At 33.8% G+C, this 18,050-nt stretch overlaps 1 protein-coding gene across 2 annotated transcripts in view; it reads right to left on the bottom strand.

Moving 5' to 3' along the window:
* LOC126745652 (uncharacterized) overlaps positions 1 to 18,050 on the bottom strand; it is a 70,781-nt gene that overhangs the window by 45,514 nt on the left and 7,217 nt on the right. For both annotated transcript variants that reach the window (XM_050453590.1, XM_050453591.1), the window contains exons 3-4: positions 16,271 to 17,921; positions 14,690 to 15,171 (exon numbers count right to left, since the gene is read on the bottom strand). In XM_050453590.1, the coding sequence (XP_050309547.1) occupies positions 14,690 to 15,171; positions 16,271 to 17,921 (2,133 nt within the window). The remainder of the gene's footprint in view (positions 1 to 14,689; positions 15,172 to 16,270; positions 17,922 to 18,050) is intronic.

Raw genomic sequence — 18,050 nt, 5'->3', positions numbered from 1 at the left:
ACTACTGGTCGAACTTTTTTTGTAGGTAAATAGTTTATTAGCACGTGCGTTTCAAGCAAGTGCATTTTTTCTACAATATAATAGTTTAAAACATAAAGCACTATATTTAACACGGATTTACTTGGAAATTGCAACTTTTTTATTTAGTCTAGCAAAGCATAATAAATACCGAGAATATATAGATCGCGTAATAAATTACGCCAAACAATTAATTTTATTTTCATTCATGATTTACTTTACACGTGTGCAACATTCTTATCGTACTGATATAAGTATACATGAATAAAAATCACTCTATAGTTATAAATAGCACTGATAAAATGTATAAACATTTACCTTTGACAATTATTATTAACATACAGTGCTTTTATTTCAGAAGTATCGGAAAACACTTCGGTGTAATTGGAGAAAGCTAGTGCTGCGACATTTGTGGATACACGTCGAAAATTGGCAAAACAAGTCAAAATATTGGCGCCACTTTTAAACCTGAACAAATAAATACCGTGGAAATCAATGTTTCTAATAGTCTTAGATGATTGCGTTTAGTCTGTAATAAATCCTTTAAATTAGACTCTTCTTATGAATCGAGTGGTTTATATACTTCTCTGGCACATATAACGTGCAATTGCTTGAAAAAAATCAAAATATTTTTTCAGGCAGTTATAGTTATAGAACAAATTGGTTCGAATTTGTTAATAAAGATCTCGTTCACAAAGCAATTACTACTGAAATCCAATAACTCTCTAACAAAATTTCTCTTTTTATCTGCGATTGGTTGCTAACTTCAGACGTGTCAATCGGCGCCATCTATGTATTTAAAAGGCAAGCTTCTATGCCAATGTTCCATTCAACAATCGAGGGTAGAACACTGTATATAGATTGAAGGAATCGTACTAACGATTCATATATTCACCGTTTTGTGAAATGAATTTAATCCATTATCAAATCAGCTTCGTTAAAATTTTGTGATATATGTACATCTTGAGTAAGTATCGCTTAGTTTAATATTAGATACCCAAGTAATCCCTGATTTACTTACTGTAACTGAAATTTCAATTAAGAGCAGTAAATTACGATTTTTTACAGTGCAGGAAAAAATTTGATTAATCATAAAATAGGCGTGGAAAAAATTAAAATTCATCTAGACTCATACATTGAACATTTTGTGAGTAAACATTGTTTAATATTAGGAGTATCGTAAAATATATTAGGAAAACCTGAAGATTATATTAGCAGTGCGGGACACGAAGACGTTGCAGTGACCCTGCAACTATAACTAAAATAAAACTTAGTATACATATAGTATATTAATAGTAAAACTCTACCCGTAGTAGTAACACTTATGTATAACAGTAGATTAACATTAATATACACCCTTGGCAAAGTACGTTCTTGCGTAATATAACTCAAAAACTAATATAACTACAAAATTTCTAGTAGCAGCCTCTTAACCCTTTCAAAAGTTAAATATTGTAACAATCTTAATCTCGAATGTTCTCCATCATTCGGGAATCATCTGGATGGAACATACCTTGCTACATCTGTGGACACACGTCGAAAGTTGGCAAAACAAGTCAAAATATTGGCGCATTTTTTAAACCTGAACAAATAAATACCGTGGAAATAAATGTTTCTAATATTCTTAGATGATTGCATTTAGTGTGAAATAAATCAGATGACTCTTCTCATGAATCGAGTTGTCTAAATATTTCTACTAAAATCAATTGCCATTTAACCAGTACTTACACAACAACAAGCCATGAATCATCAAAATGACATAATAATTGATTAAATAATTGTTCAGAACCGCCTTTATGTTATTCCAACGGTCCCTTTTGTGACCCGCATTTGCAGATTTGACCTTATTAAGCCTGAAACTCGAGTTTGATCCAGGGATTTAGGGAATAAATTCTGGATAATGGTGGCCCTAAAAACTAAGAGTAAGCCGATGACTGTTAGATTGTAAATTAAGTGCGTGCTTAAGTTTAACGAAAGTTCTTGGGGAGTTAATCTTTGCAGAGCAATATGACTGGTTCTATGAAGCTATTTATTCAGATTACTCCAAGGCGTTTGATCGTGCATTAGTAGTAGGAAACCTTTAACTTTTATGACTGTATCAATTAATGTACATTTTATGTTAAAATCACGAGCCAAATATGTACATATTCGCTATTTAATAAAATGACCACAGTGAAATTTTCGGCTTCAATTTAATTACACTAGAGGGAAAAAATTGAACGGGGATTTGCATTGGCAAGTCAGTAATTGAAAATCCCGTTCGATGTACCCGCAGTTTTTAATTATCAATATGTTGTTTTTTTTTCAACTATAGGCAAAAATTGTATCAGTACGTTATTTATTAACTATTTTAGAGCATTCATACGTTTTAATTAAATTATTTGTGTGATACATAGGCAAAGCTTGTAACTTGAACAATGGAAATTTGCTTAAAAATGAAATACAGTGCGGGAGCATCTAATAATAAAAATGAATGGAACAATTGACTGTTATTTATCTAGGAAAAAAACCCAAATATGCCCCGATAAAAAAGTTTTCCATTCACCCTCTGTCGGATCAATATAAAGCGTTTGCCTTTTCACGGTTTTTTTTTATGTCGGTTTATCCTCGCATGGGAGATAATGCCGAAATATCTATGTTCCCTGAATATCTCAGCTTGGCTCGGGACCTTTTATACCGTTGAAAGATATTAAAGCCCGATACAATAACGATACTTATAGACCAAAAAAGTGGGATTTTTAGATTAAACAGATGAATTTTAACCGATTTGTCCCATAATACTTACAAAATGGGTCAGTTGTTCATGACCATGGGGATCACCGGTTCGCATTAGATTTGACCTTAAAGTTCATTTTTAAGGTGAATTTTTAAAGGCACATCTATTTTTTACAATGGATTCGGATAGCGAGAAAAATGTTGGTCCAAAATGATTTTTTTTTGTTGGGACTTTGACAAGGTCAAATTAAGTACTAAAATCCGTGAACTTTTTCACTCTTTCTGAGTTCTACTCTTAATTTTATTCGAAAGACCTTAAAATGACCTTAAGGTTACCAAAACGTGACGATCCAACGTCATTATAACTTGTTTTGACCCATTCTAGGATAAATTGGGTTCCGTACAAAAATCTGAATAGTATGAAAACTCGTCAAAGGATCTAATTGATTTTAGTTTCATTTGAAAGCTAATGAGTTTTCGTAAAAAAAATTATTACAAGTTTCCTTGTAAATTCAACGGTTCTGGAATTATTGGGCAGTTTTTCAATAAAATTCAAAAACTATCGATAGAGTCAAACGCTTTGCAAAAATCCAAATATTTTGAAAACTTATTAAGGGATCTTGCTGATTCCAGTTTTATATGAAAGCTGATAAGTTTCTTTCATGAAAAAGTTCATTATAGGTTTCCTTGTAAATCCAACAGTTTTGGAGTTATTAAACAGTTTTTCAATAAAATGCAAAAAATATTGGTAGAGTCAAAGGCTTTGTAAGAATCTAAGTAGTTAAAAAATGTTGATGACATGGAATAAAGTGATGCAGAGAATGCATATCGTTAAAGTGAAGTAACGTCTTGAGTGCGCAAAACAATGTATTACATTGCCTCTCTCCAACACTTTGTTGGGCGCCAAAATATAGCCCAAGACAACCAGAAGTTTATTCATGGCCTTTCTTAATATAAGGCACTCCAAAAGGCTCAACTGCCTGAAAAGCTGCTAGAGTAATCATTTACAGTCATAGGAGAGATTTTATAAAAGTCATTGGATTTTAGTTTGAATTGCGTTTTGATTTTTATTGATAAATTGGAACCAGTCTATAAATGAACTGCCTGGAAGAAATTAAAATATTCTTCCAGGCAGTTGAGTACCCTTAACGATGCAACAGAGAGAGAGAGAAAAGAGGCTCCAAATCAACTGCCTGGAAGATATGTTTTAATTTATTCCAGGCACTTAAATCTATACCGGTCTGGCAAACTAAGTGCAGATCGTTATTAGTAAATTTAAGATGACCATTAATAAAAATGATATTATAAATCGAGACCTGATCTATTCAGAACTACCGTGTAGCGGCATGTCACCGCAAAGGTATTTGTGCACGCAAAAAACAAATTTGCCAGCCCTGTATATTTCCTAATTGTCCTATAAAATGTGTATATTCCTAACGTAATCCCGACACAATACTTGCAATTTCTCATCAATAGAGCGTCAATCAATCAAACGTGATTTTGATGCAGAGCCTATAGCAAAAACAGTGCGCCACTTGACAAAACAATTTATCATCATGGATCAATATTGACCAATCTGTATGGAGGATTAAACAACGCATTTATGAAGGGTCGATTCAATCACGGTGTTGCTATTAAGATACACGAGATGCCTGAGAATGGTAAAATATGAGGGTATAGGGTTAATATGGGCTTATTATAAGGAGGAAGTATAAACCTATATAAAATTGTTTTGTATGAATTAAGCTTGATTTATTTTTATGCCCGCTTTTATATGAAGAAAAACGACAAATTCCGTGAAGTACGGGAATAAGAAACCCCCGCAATCTTTATTTTCTTCCGAGAAATAAAGAAATTTGTCAGGTTAAGTTCGTAGGAAACAGCCGTAATGGACCAAATTTATTTTTCTAATTGTGCCATTTTTAACATGGGAGTTATATGGGGGGACTTCTTGGTAGGATCCGGGTTATCTCACATAAAAGATCTCGATGTCAATTTGCGGTAAAAGGACAATAAAAAATTAACTGATAGAAATAACACTTTGGTTGCTCTCAATTCATCATTATAAGGATTAATTAAGTGAACAGATAATGAAAGGATATAATTAAGCAAAAATCACTACTTTTATGAAATAAGTACTTATTCAGAGAATGAAATGATGTTGTTGATGCCTGAAGTACTTGTATCATGTTTACATTCCGTAATTGAATTCGGCACCCAATTTTTTATTTAATAATTTTTTTTCTATCGTCTGGTTATTATTACTATGAACTCTGAAAGTCTAATTTCCTTTCCAATATCCTGGTCTGAGATTTTTTTATTTATGTCCCCTTATGCCTTTAATGGCACATCAACCCTAAGTGAAAATAGGAACAGGTAAACCGGCAAACCCTTTTCAATCAATTTTTAATGCTTACAGACCGGAAAAAGCAGGATATTGCTTAAGGGTTGGTGTATAGGAGAGCCGTGTATTTGAAATACCAATTTTTAACCGGATAAGGTTTGATTTATTCTCAGATAAATTAAAATCAAATTATTTCGTACTGATTATATATCCTCATTTCCGAAATAAACCAGCCATACATTAGTTCCTATATAAGGGCTTATATACGAACTGGTGAAGGTAAGTTTAACGAGAAACACTACTAAACAACGAGAGCTCTGATTACCGACTAATTACGAAATATCCGAGAAACAAACATAAAACTCCAGCAAACTCGATTGGCCTCTGTTAAACAGAACAACGAAACGCTGCACTGAATAAAGCTACACTACCGAAAATATTTGTTGAAAAACATTGATTGGATTTTCGTAATAGGCTTAACAGCAGAAGAGAGAGAACACGAAATATCCCGTAATTCCCTTTTCTCTCTCTCTCTCTGTGGCACATATAACGTGCATCAAATGCTTGGAAGAAATCAAAATATTCTTTCAGGCAGTTAAGTTAGTTAACAAATTAGTTTCAATTTGGTAAAAAAGATCTCGTTCAGAAAGCAATTACAACTAAAATCCAATAACTCTCTAACAAAATTTCTCTTTTTATCGGCGAATGGTTGCTAACTTCAGAAGTGTCAATCAGTGCCATCTATGTATTTAAAAGGCAAGCTTCTATAGTAATTTTCCTTTCAACAATCGAGGGTAGAACACTGTATGATGTCATGAGTTAGTATCGCTTAGTTTAATAAATTAGAAACCCAAGTCGTCCCTGATTTACTTACTGCAACTGAAATTTCAATTAAAAGCAGTAATTTACGATTTTTTGCAAATTAATTAATTGATTAATCATAAAATAGGCGTGGAAGAAATCAAAATTCATCTTCCAGGCAGTTGAGTTAGAGTCTCCTTTTCTCTCTCTGTTATATCGTGAAAAGAAATTAAAATATTCTTCTAGACTCACATATTGAACATTTTGTGAGTAAACATTGTTCAATATTAGGAATATCGTAATATATATTAGGAAAAGATGAAGATTATATTAGCAGTGAGGGAGACACCCTGCAACTATAACTAAAATGCAACTTAGCATATTAATAGTAAAACACTAGCCATAATAGTAACACTCATGTATATCAGTAGATTAATATTGATATACACCTTTGGCAAATTACGTTCGTGCATAATATAACTCTACAAAATCTCTTAATGATAACTTCAGGCATGTCAACCAGCGCCATCTATGTATTTAAAAGACAAGCTCCTATGCAAAATTCCTATTAGACATTTAGCAATTGAGTGTAGAATACTGTAATTAGATTGAAACTTAAACACCTAGAATGCCTGGAATAATTTTGGAAATACGCTAAATACTTTTTCGGGCAATTAAGCCACTTGAAGTATAATTATCAACAAAGTGTTATTTCGGTTCACAGGGAGGAAGACACTTTAATTAATAAATGTCAATTTGCGACTTAGGCAAGAGACATTGTTCGGCGCACTCCAGTCCTTAGTTTGCCATCCCGGTATGCATTCCAATGTAGTTTTTAGTCAAGGAATCACTTTACTCCGTTACGTTAATAAATATGTGGTACTTAAGTGATTCAATTGCCTGGAAGAAATTAAAACATATTTCCCATACAGTGGAATTGGAGCCCTTTTCTTTCTCTCTCTCTCTGTCACATGGTTAAGTGCACTCAACTGCCTAGAAGAAATTAAAATATTCTTCCAGGCAGTTAAGTTATAGACTAGTTCCATTTCTCAATAAACATCTCGTCGAAAATGCAACTAAAATGGAATAACTCTATAAAATCTCTCCTCTATCTGTGAATGTTAGCTAACTTCAGGCGTGTCAACCAGCGCCATCTGCGTATTTAAAAGACAAGCTCCTATTCAAAACTCCTATTAGACATTTAGCAATTGAGGGTAAAGAACTGTAATTAGATTGGTATTAAGTTGGACACTTGAAATGCCTGGAATAATTTTTTGTGTAGTCTAACAGCTTTTTCAGGCAAATTGAGCCATTTAAAGTAGCTTATAATAAAAAAGGTTCATAGCCCTAAAAAGAAAAATTTCATAACCATAACCTAAAAACCAAAAATATATTGGAACCTGCCCCTGGAATTATCTGGAACTTACTCGTGCTTAGCGCCATCTTTGTACAGTCGAAGAGAGAAATATTTAATATATTCGTGTTTGTTCAGTCAAGATGTTTTTTCTCTGGACGATTTGTGTGAAGTGAAGAAAAAAATATTTGAAACGGAAAGACATTTGTTTTGTTCCATTTTTTGCTTCACGTCAACTGTATCTATCTTAGCAAATTACACTAGTCCAAATAACAAGAGTTTAGTACACAATTATTCTGTCTCTGGATGGTTAGGTTATGTCTCTAGGTTAGGTTTAATCATAATTAAACTTTTGTTTTTTTTGGGCTATATTTTGGCGCCCAACAAAGTGTTGACTACGTATTTTGTTACCTGAATTTTATTGAATTATATAGTGCGGTCAATTTCGGTTTTAACTCTAGCTAGTAGAAAGAAAAGTGACAAAAATACTTTCAAATTGACGACATAGATAAGAGACAAAGCTATATATTGATTTCTGCACTCAAAAACTTAGTTTGCCCTACCGGTATGCATTTCAATATTGTTTTTAGTCAAGGAATTACGTTATTCTGTAATCTAGTTAAAATAAAAATTATTATTTAAGGTAAATGAATATCTGGTGCTTAAGTGATTCAATTGCCTGGAAGAAATTAAAACGTATTTTCCAGGCAGTTAAATTGAAGTCTCCTTTCTCTTTCTCTGTTACATTGTTACGCGCACTCAACTGCCTGGAAGAATGCTTAAATTTCTTCCAGGCAGTTGAGTTATAGACTAGTTCCAATTTCTCAATAAAGATCTCGTTAAAAACGCAACTAAAACTCCTCTATAAAATCTCTCCTTTATCTGTGAATGTTCGCTAACTTCAGGCGTGTCAACCAGCGCCATCTGTGTATTTAAAAGACAAATTTTCATGCAAAATTTCTATTAGACATTTAGCAATTGAAAGATTGAAACTTAGACACTAAAAATGCCTGGAATAATTTTGTAAATACTTTTTTGAGCAATTAAGCCACTTCAAGTACCATTTATAGTTAAAACAAGTTGATTAAAAAATGACTAAAGTACTGTTTTCTTTTGGGTTATATTTTGGCGCCCAACAAAGTGTTATTTAGTTTCCTGAAATTTTTGAATTTGTACAATGCCCTTTCTCTAACGTTAATATAGAGGATAGTAGAGAGGACAATGAGAAAAACACTTTTAAATTTGCGACTTAGGCAAGAGACATTGCAATACATTGTTTTGCGCACTCAAGACCTTACTTTGCCATACCGGTATGCATTTTCTGAATCACTTTGTTCCATAATCAAGTTCTGTAAAAATTATTAAACGAATATCTGGCAATTACGTGACTACCTTTCAAACAATTACACGCATGCAAAACAGGAATTACGTGCTGGATTGCGTCCAAATAGAGACACTCGAACAACAACAATATACTCGACGGAGATAAATAAAACTCGAGATCTTCATTATTTATTTGACCTAAATAACCATTTACCCTAGAATATAATATGATATTTTCCCTGTTATTGTGAAAAAAATCCTTCAGACAACGATAACGAGACTGCGCTCGAATGTGGAAAACGTCAAGGTATTTTCCCGTTTTAATCCCTTTCGCCCTTTTGCGATTAATTATTCTTAAGGGGAGGCGATTTTTCATTTAGGGCGGAAAAGGGTTTTGTCTTGCCGCTTTCTTGTTTTTCTGTCGTTGAAGTTGTAATGGGGCATAATTTAGTACTCGAGAGAAGGTCTTTATCGCTGTAAAATTTAATGAAGAGCATGTTAATGAGCCTCTTTTTCATTGAAACTATTTATACTCTAAGGAGCTCCATTGATAAGACCCATAAATTTTCATTGAATTGGTTTAAAAAAAGCTATATCAAATACAGAGTATTTTATAGCTTCAGTTTATTTAAAATCTATTTTTTTTGGAAATCCCATTGACATATCTTTCTCTCTTGCACTCATGGAGTTCTTATGGGAAGTACTAGAAGAAGTAATCGGACATGCAAGTGCGATACCTCATTTAAAAGGCAATTAAAAATACTTTTTAAAAATGAGAAAATTTAATACGGCGCCCATAAGAAAAAATAAAGATGATGGTGATCGAAAAAGAACGAAACGTCGGATTAATTTTTTTTTGCGTCATGTTGTAATACATAAAAAGTGGCAATGAAAAACTATTTTTAATTTTCTAATATCTCTTTAAATAAAGTCGGTAGAAGGTAAAAAAGATTTTGACAATTATTTATTTTTTTCGGATAACTTCGGAAGTATCCGGAATTTTACAATTTTTTAAACGTTATTTTATTGGACTCCAAATTGCGCAATTTTGCCTCCATTTAACCGACCCTGTAACCCTTACGGTTTCCGAGATTCCAATGGTCACCCTTGAATTTGGGACACCTGTATAGAAGCTTCTTCAACATATTCCGTTTCATAGGATTATTCCTATATCTTGGACAAAAATGTCAATGTCAAAAGCTTTAGCGAGATCCATGAAAACATCAAGGCACATAATAAAAAACCTCCAACGTTTTTTTTATCGTAAATTGCTTCAAAAAGTACGCTATTTTAAAGTGCTACTTAAAAAAAACCACACCAGTTTATAACTTTCGTTAACAGTAAATGATATGCCTGTTAAACAAACATTCGTAAACTCTTTTGTGTATTGTTACAACCCGCAAATGCTAAAACAAAAGCGAAATATTCTTTGATTAGCTCTCATTTGTATTCTACACGTTAGAGCAGACCCGAAACAATAACAGTGAAAGATGCATAAAAACGAGCCCAGTCTAAGTCAAACAATGGACATTTGTGTATTCTGAATATAAACAGTTAGGGCGTGCCTTCGTGGTGTAAATATGTGAAGTTTAAGGCGATAATTTTTAAAATTTTATTTATTTTTTAAGTCGCAATGCAGTAGTATCTAAAAAAGACACTCAATCATTAAAACCCACTCAAGAGAGATAAAAAGTCAAATCAAATCAATCAAAGAGAGTTATGTTTGATAAACTCAGAGGTTGCAGAATATTATTATATTCAAAACCCAATATCCTAATTCTAAATGCTACAAATTGGAAACCATATCAACGCAGCAGTATTTTAATATATACAATCAGTGGTTAACGTTAACTTGTCAAGTTTGCGTTTATGTTATCTGCAAACTTCGACTCGGTAAAAAGATTCAATAAAAATGAGTTCACAATGACTGTGCTCGGTCTACAATGAACTTTTGGATAGCTGAGGCAAAACTGGACTTAAATTGGTTTATTTCGTAGTCTAGTTGTAATAAAAATTGTTATTTAAGGCAAATTCAACTGCCTGGAAGAAATTAAAACACACCTTCCAGGCAGTCGAACTGAAATCTCTTTTCTCTCTTTTTCTGTCATCGTTGAATGCACTCAACTACCTGTAAGAATATTTTAATTTCTTCCAGGCAGTTGATTTATAAACGAGTTCCAATTTCTCGATAAAGATCTCATTGAAAACGCAACAAACATGAAAGATTTCTATAAAATCTCTCCTCTATCTGTGAACGTTAGCTAACTTCAGGCGTGTTGACCAGCGCCATCTATGTGTTTAAAATGCAAGCTGCCATGCAAAATTCCTATTAGACATTTAGCAATTGAGCGTAGAAAACTAGTAAACTTTTTTAAATATAATCAGTGGTCAAGGTTAACTTATCAAGTTTAGTGCACAATGGAAGTGTTATATCAATTAGTATGTAATCAATACACAGTATATTCTCAGGCTCCATCAGTATAAGAAACTGACTGGAAAATGTGTGTATCATCTGCAAACTTTGACTCAGTAAAAGGATTCAATAAAAAAAATGAGTTCACAATGACTGTGCTTGGTCTACAATGAAGTTCTGGACTTGTTATGTAATAAAGGCCTTTGATAAGTCCATAGGACCAGAATAATGAAGCTCTGAACAATGATTCACTTACAAATTTAATTTTCCAAAGTAATTTAGTCTGAGATTCGGCAATCAAGAAGATGGTCCCCAGCATTCTTCTCTTAGGATTCACTTTCAAAGGGGAACATATTTTCAGATCTATGTACCTAACTTTGATTTGAGATATATCACTGCAACAAATTCCATATTTTTTTTACAGCAATTTCATCCAATATTTTTCTCTTGTGATTCACTTATAAGAGAGATAATTTCTTCGGACCTATATGACGAAGTTTATTACTAATAAAACCTTTATAATCCATGCTGCTCGTAAACAAATAACACGTTCAAAGATAATTTCTTAATGGCCCATAAGTCCAATATTTGTGGAATTTCTGAAGAAATGAAAATATTCTTCCAGGCAATTGAATTGAAGTCTCTTTTCTCTCTCTCTCTCTCTCTCTCTATTGCATCGTTAAATGTACTCAACTGCCTAGAAGAATATTTTAATTTGTCAAAATTTTGTTTAAATGTCAAAACAGTCCGAATACTTTATTGGAGGTTTGAATTGGGTTACAATCGTACAAGATATCAATACAATATTAAACCTTTTAAAAATTTGCTTTATTTAATGCTAACGTTTGCATTTAAATTGTCTAGAGTAATAATTTTTCATTTATTCGAGGGGTCAATTTTCACAGTTTTTCAAGGCATTTCAAAGAAAGTCTCAAGCTTCTGGAATAATTTTTTATTTATTTCAAAAGTCATTTTTGGCATTTTCCAGGTAGTTGGAGTCTCCAATTTCTTCCAATTTTTCCATACTGTCGAAATTATTTCTCAAGTGTCGTCATTTCATCTGCTCCTGGAATATTTGTTCATTTAGTCCAGGAGTCACATTTTTCAGGATTCTCAAATAATTCCTCAACTTCCTGGAATAATTTTTCGTTTTTTCCAAACAGTTAAGTTCCTTTCATCAAATTTTTTTGACAGTAATTTCTGCTCAAGCACCTACAATAATTTATCGTTTATTTCAGGGATAATTTATAATTTTTTTGTAGGCATTTCAATAAAACTAAATTATTAAAGATTTTCTCGGGTGCTGAATTCAATGACGGAATGTCATAACACTTCGAATACTTTATTGGAGGTTTGGAGGTAAAAAATATCAATAAAACGTTAAAAATTTGTACTAAAAACGCCTTATAACACGCACAACAGACGTCAAAATGCCTAATGCAAAGAGGTTTCAAAGGATTTCCACCCATTCATAACTTTTAAATAATTTCTCAAGTTCCTGGAATAATTTTTAATTTATTCCAGGCAGTTAAGATTATTTTTTCAACTTTTTTAAGCAGTAATATGTACTCAAGCACCTAGAATAATATTTTGAATATTTCAGGGATATTTCTTCGTATTTTCATGGCATTTTAAATATTTTCTTTATAACTGAATTATTTGAAATTTTGCTGGGTGCCGAATTTAATAACGGAATGTCAACACACTCAGTCAAAGTTTCTTTGGAGCAGTTAAAGCAATTAAAAGCTGCTGCAAATGTTTTTTATTTTTTTTAGGTAGTTCAGATGGAATTTTCTGTTTCAAGCTCTTGAAAAAATTGTTCCATATTGTCAGTTGGTGTAATTTTTCCAGACTTTTCCAGATCATTCAAGTAATTTCTCAAATGTCTCAATCTCCTGGAATATTTTTTTCAATAATTGCAGGGGTCATTTTTGGCATTTTTCATGGATTTGGGGTCGTTTTTTTTAATTTTTGCATGCTGTCAAAGTTATTTCTCAAGTGCCCTGATTTCATTTAATCCAGGAGTCACTCATCATATGAAATCTCAAATAATCCCTTAAGTCTCTGGAATAATTTTTCATTTTTTCCAGGCAATTGAGATCATTTTTTCAAAATTTTCAGACAGTAATATCTACTCAAGCACCTAGAATAATTTTTTAAATATTCCAGGGATCGTATTTTCTAGGCATTTCAAATAATTTTTCTATAACTGAATTATTCGAAATTTTCCCGGGTGCCGAATTCAATGACAGAATGTCAAAACAAAAATTAATTTTGTATTGATCTTCAAGGCTAATGGTTACTTTCAACCGAGAGATTCATTATTTCCAAAGTTCCTCAAGTTTGAAAAAAAATAATTCCGATACAAAAATTAATTTTCGAACATTTGAGATATAATTAATTGTCTCTTCAATATCAACACAAATTCTCCGAAAAATCAATGTAGCCTGTAGAGTGAGCGATATTTTCAAATTTAATTAATCATATTTATAGTTGGAAATCAACTTTTGTTACCCTGTATCTCCATTATAAGTGAAATTGTGAATCCATCTCCTTGTGCCCCACACACAATAATAAATAATGTGTAAAACAAGGAGATCTCTGCAAGAAACGTGTTCCATATTGAATTACTAACGTGGACCAGAGCAGAGAGCTGCATCTGCTTGTCAACACCGTATTATTACTTTGGCAGTATGTTAGTGTCACATCCGCAAAAGCCTTGTTCCAAAGGATATGCGGTTTCGGAGATTTATCGATATTAAGCTGGAAATACGTAAATTAGAACTAACTCAAGACGTATCAGAGCAAAATGGATTAAAACGTTATTATTAAAAGTACTCATTTAAACTTATAGCGCGTGATATGGCATAACAATAGAAAATAACCTACCATACGCTAATCATAAGAATTATTACGTAAGAAACTAATAAGGAAAAACATGATTACGGGTTCGTATTAATTCATAATCTAATGACTTGTGTCTATTGAATTGCTGACTGTGAGAAATTTTGTGAAATCGCAATGAACCCTCGATTGTATCAGTTGAATTTTAATTAGGATACCGGCAGAAACAAAGCCAAGGTTGTCGGCCTGATATGGGAAGTGATTTTTTGTTTTTATTTTCTTAAATGTGAATAATTTTTTTTAATAAAAAAAAGTAGCAAAGAACATACCTTAGCTATAGAGGCAACTGTATATAGATATGATAAAAAACTAGACAGCAACTGAACGTATACATATGTGGTTTTCTTTTTTATGCCCATGATATTGCTGTGAAAACAAATAGCTATCACAAAAGTAAGGATATCATTGGAAAGCATATTAAATGCAGTAGGTTTTGCTGGAAAAAAAACATGTCCCTATTCGCCAAATTTTAGAAAAATGACAACGAAGAAGATACTACTAATTTTGTACATTTCCCAAATGTTACATTTAACTTCTGATAACACCCGGTACAAAAAATTACTCAATCTTATAGCAAATTTAATTCTCTTTCAGATGGTATATCTAAATTTTATATGGTGGTACGAATAACGGAGGTATTCTTGTTTATATGAGAAAAAAAATAAAGAAATTTGATAAAATCAAAAAATGTTAAATACCAGAAGAACTAACAACTTTTCGAAAATATGTTATACGACTTTTTTGTTGCAAATGACTTGTATAATCACCTCTTAAAGTTTGGCGGTTTTTATAGTAGACACCCTGTATAAATATTTACCTTCATCGTCCAGTTCGTCCTCATGTGTTGCGCTACATTCCCTGCATACCGGACCTCTCGTCTGCAACCTCCCCGCCATCATTTCCATGTCCTTGTAACCCTCCGGAGGGCTTAAAGTCACCACGTCCACAAACTCCATCGGCGGTGCGAACTTGGGGCTTTGGGGGGTCGGTTCCCCCGCGGCTCCCTCGTACTGACAATTACAATTCGGTTCGCAACACGTGAGCCGAACCATTTCGTGTTGCTGACACGTACAAATACCGTCGTCATCGTCCTCGTCCAGTTCGCAGTCCTCACGGATGAGGATGATGTAGTCGGCGTCGAAAAACTCGTTTTTGTTCTCGTTGAAAATCACCCGGTTCGATTTTTTATCGCGCGATTTTCCCGGTTTTTTCAGTAAGGATTTCAGGTTGTCGCGATCCGGGTTATGTTTGGAACGGTCCGAGGTATCGTTTACCATTGCTCCGTCTCCGTTCGTCCTTCTGGAAAACGATCATCATTATTATCAAATAAATAAACAATATAAAACTGAATATTGCATGAGTTTTCCAAATATTTGGATATGATGTTTGTAAAGTCTTACTTGACACTATTAAAATTTATTCAATTAATAACATACTCTTCCACGACAATCAATCCAATCTCTACAACTGAATTGAGGTTACGTCCATAATGTTAAAGAAAAGTAGTGTCATTAGCATTTGCAAGAGTCAAAGGCTTTGATAAAGTCCGTATTTTCACACATACATATCTCTTATACTAAGAACCCCCAAGTATTGAGGAAAACATCATCAATTTTCATTCTTATATTAGCCCTCCAACTACCTCAAATGTTTAACTCAGTATTATGTCATTACCATTACTGGTTTATCCAAAGAACATTCTCTTAAGGTTTAAAACATTGCCAGAAGATGTGAATAATGCATATTTTATCTATTTTCTTTGATGTGACCGACATAGTCCAGGCGTTTAAGAGTTTGTACAATTAACATTAAACAAATAAAATAATCCTTAATATTCGGATTTTTAAAGTCATTTGCAGTACTCTACAGGTTCGGATATGAAATATTTATTATTAATTTTATGGATATTTATAGGAAAATAACGATCTGAGTCACGGACATGTAGGTTAATTTGAATGTAACAGATGACACACAAATTAAACGTTAATATGTACCATTTGTTTGGAAACCATGCCCATAACTCTTGGTTAACAGTTTTTCCAGATAAATCTGCAGCATGTTTTTGTTCTTCTAGTTCTTTCCTTAGTTTAATAGCTTTAACAGGTAAGAAGTTACGGCCATTTGAATCTAGATTCACGTCAGCGGGACCTTGTTGCGTTAAGCTTAGGGTACTCATAACCAAAGTTCAAGAGGGATTGATTATATTAGCTTGTAGGATCAAGGATGTCGAACGTCTTACTGTAATCTAGAAAAACAACCTGTTTCACCTGCATGTGCAAAGTATTTAACCCCAAATAAATCAGACATACTCTAACATAGAAAACCGATTATAAAAACGATGCCTGGACTATGCCGCTAAGATCAAAGGAAATATCTTTATAAAAGTTTAAAAACTTACCTGATTACAATAAAGTGGTCCTCCTCGCCGCAATCGCAAGAGTCACTGGACGAGCTGTCCTCGATATACTCATTATACAGCGCCAAATCTGGTTGACCCACTGAAAACGTTGAGAATCCAGTCACGTCAAACTGACAGAAACCATGAGATTCGTCCAGGATAAAGTCGTCGGATAAAGAATTGTCTGGACACTCGGTCGCTTGTTTACTTTGGAACTCTGAGTAGTCAACAAACTTTGGATTCAAGTTAAGTTGGGGCTCCTCAGAGTCGACGGTGTAGGAATGCGATTTTACAAAGCTACCGTCTAGTTTCAAATCAGTCAATTGCGAACTATGATCACTAATAGAGGTCTTGACTGTATCAGCTGCATCCCGATTGTTTTCTCCAATAAGATCACTGATTCCAGCTTGCTTAAGCTTACCCTCCAAATATTTTATGCGAGTATCCTCGGAACGACGATTGATAGACTTACTAGACAATAGACTAGTTGTTACCCTGCCATCTGTTGAACTGCAACTGCTTAATAAAGAAACAGGTGGTCTTTCATGACTGTTCACTTCCTCCTCTTTTGATTCTGCGGTGTTTACCTCCTCACACTGGTTCTCAATAAACACCAACCTGCCATTTTCATTAAATATCCACGTCAGCTGTTTACGGGAATCAGTAGATGCTATACCGCACCGATCCGGAAGCGAGCGCTGACCCGTTCCGCAGCTATCAATAGAGTTTCCCGTCGAAGTTGAGCTATCGGCAGGAGCTGAACGAGCCGTTTGCGAAACACGAACGACGCCAACGTCGGACTCGCGACTGGATAACGACGCTTGCTCCTGCTGGACGTCGCTGCCGTCGATCGATCGTCGTTTTAGTAGAGAGGAGGCGCAGGATTCCCGTTCGGGATGGCCAACGTTCGGGAATGGATCTGGAGGATTACTGACGAGGTGCTGGGCTAACGTTGTTATTGGGTCAAGGTTAACCTCACTTGATGGCAGTGAGGCATCTTCTTCTTTTCCCTCCGAGGGTTGATTACCGATGTTTTTTTTTGTGCTCCAATCAATAGGTGTTGAACTTTTAATCGTATTTACGTCTTGCTGGATAAGCATTGACAAATTATCGTTAGTGTTTTCCTTTAAGTTACTTAACAGATCCAGAAAGCGTTTATAGTCATCCGCATTCTGAGGCTGGTCCTTCAGTTTTTGAGCCAGTAGTTTTAGGCTCAAAAAGCTGTCAGCCATCAGCAGCAGTTCATTTTTGGCATGCATTTTTATGCAATTTTTATCAAACTGCTCCCCACTAGTTTCTAAACAACGATCTAAGACCACCGGTTTAGGTTCCGCATCGTTCGCTATTTTCTCATCGTTATTGTCTGTGATGCTTTCACACGATTCCTTTATGCCTATTATAAAATCGTTATCATTAGTCTCCTGATTAGGTAAGTTTTGAATGTTTACGTAGCAGTCTTTGCAAAAGTGGCTTTTCTCGTTTTTATCGCAGTTGCACTTTATAAACTCCCTTGCGTCCAGCGTTAACATTTCAATGTAATCTATGGTGTTGTTGTTTAAATTGTTTTCAATATTGTCGTTCATTTTGTTTTGTGCGGTTTCTAGGGAGGTAGCGTCTTTTTCTTTGGGTACTTGGGTTATTGTTCCTTGATCTATAATGAGAATAAAAAAAATATTCGTTAGTAACGGTTTTTTATAAAACAATTAATTGAAAATTACAGGCATAACAGTACAAAACAACAGCTATAATCAAAGAAACTGAATTTGAAACTTGTGCAAGG

Source organism: Anthonomus grandis, chromosome 16, assembly GCF_022605725.1.
Source record: "Anthonomus grandis grandis chromosome 16, icAntGran1.3, whole genome shotgun sequence".
NCBI classification, from domain to species: domain Eukaryota; kingdom Metazoa; phylum Arthropoda; class Insecta; order Coleoptera; family Curculionidae; genus Anthonomus; species Anthonomus grandis.
This window is presented reverse-complemented; position numbering and strand designations above follow the sequence as displayed.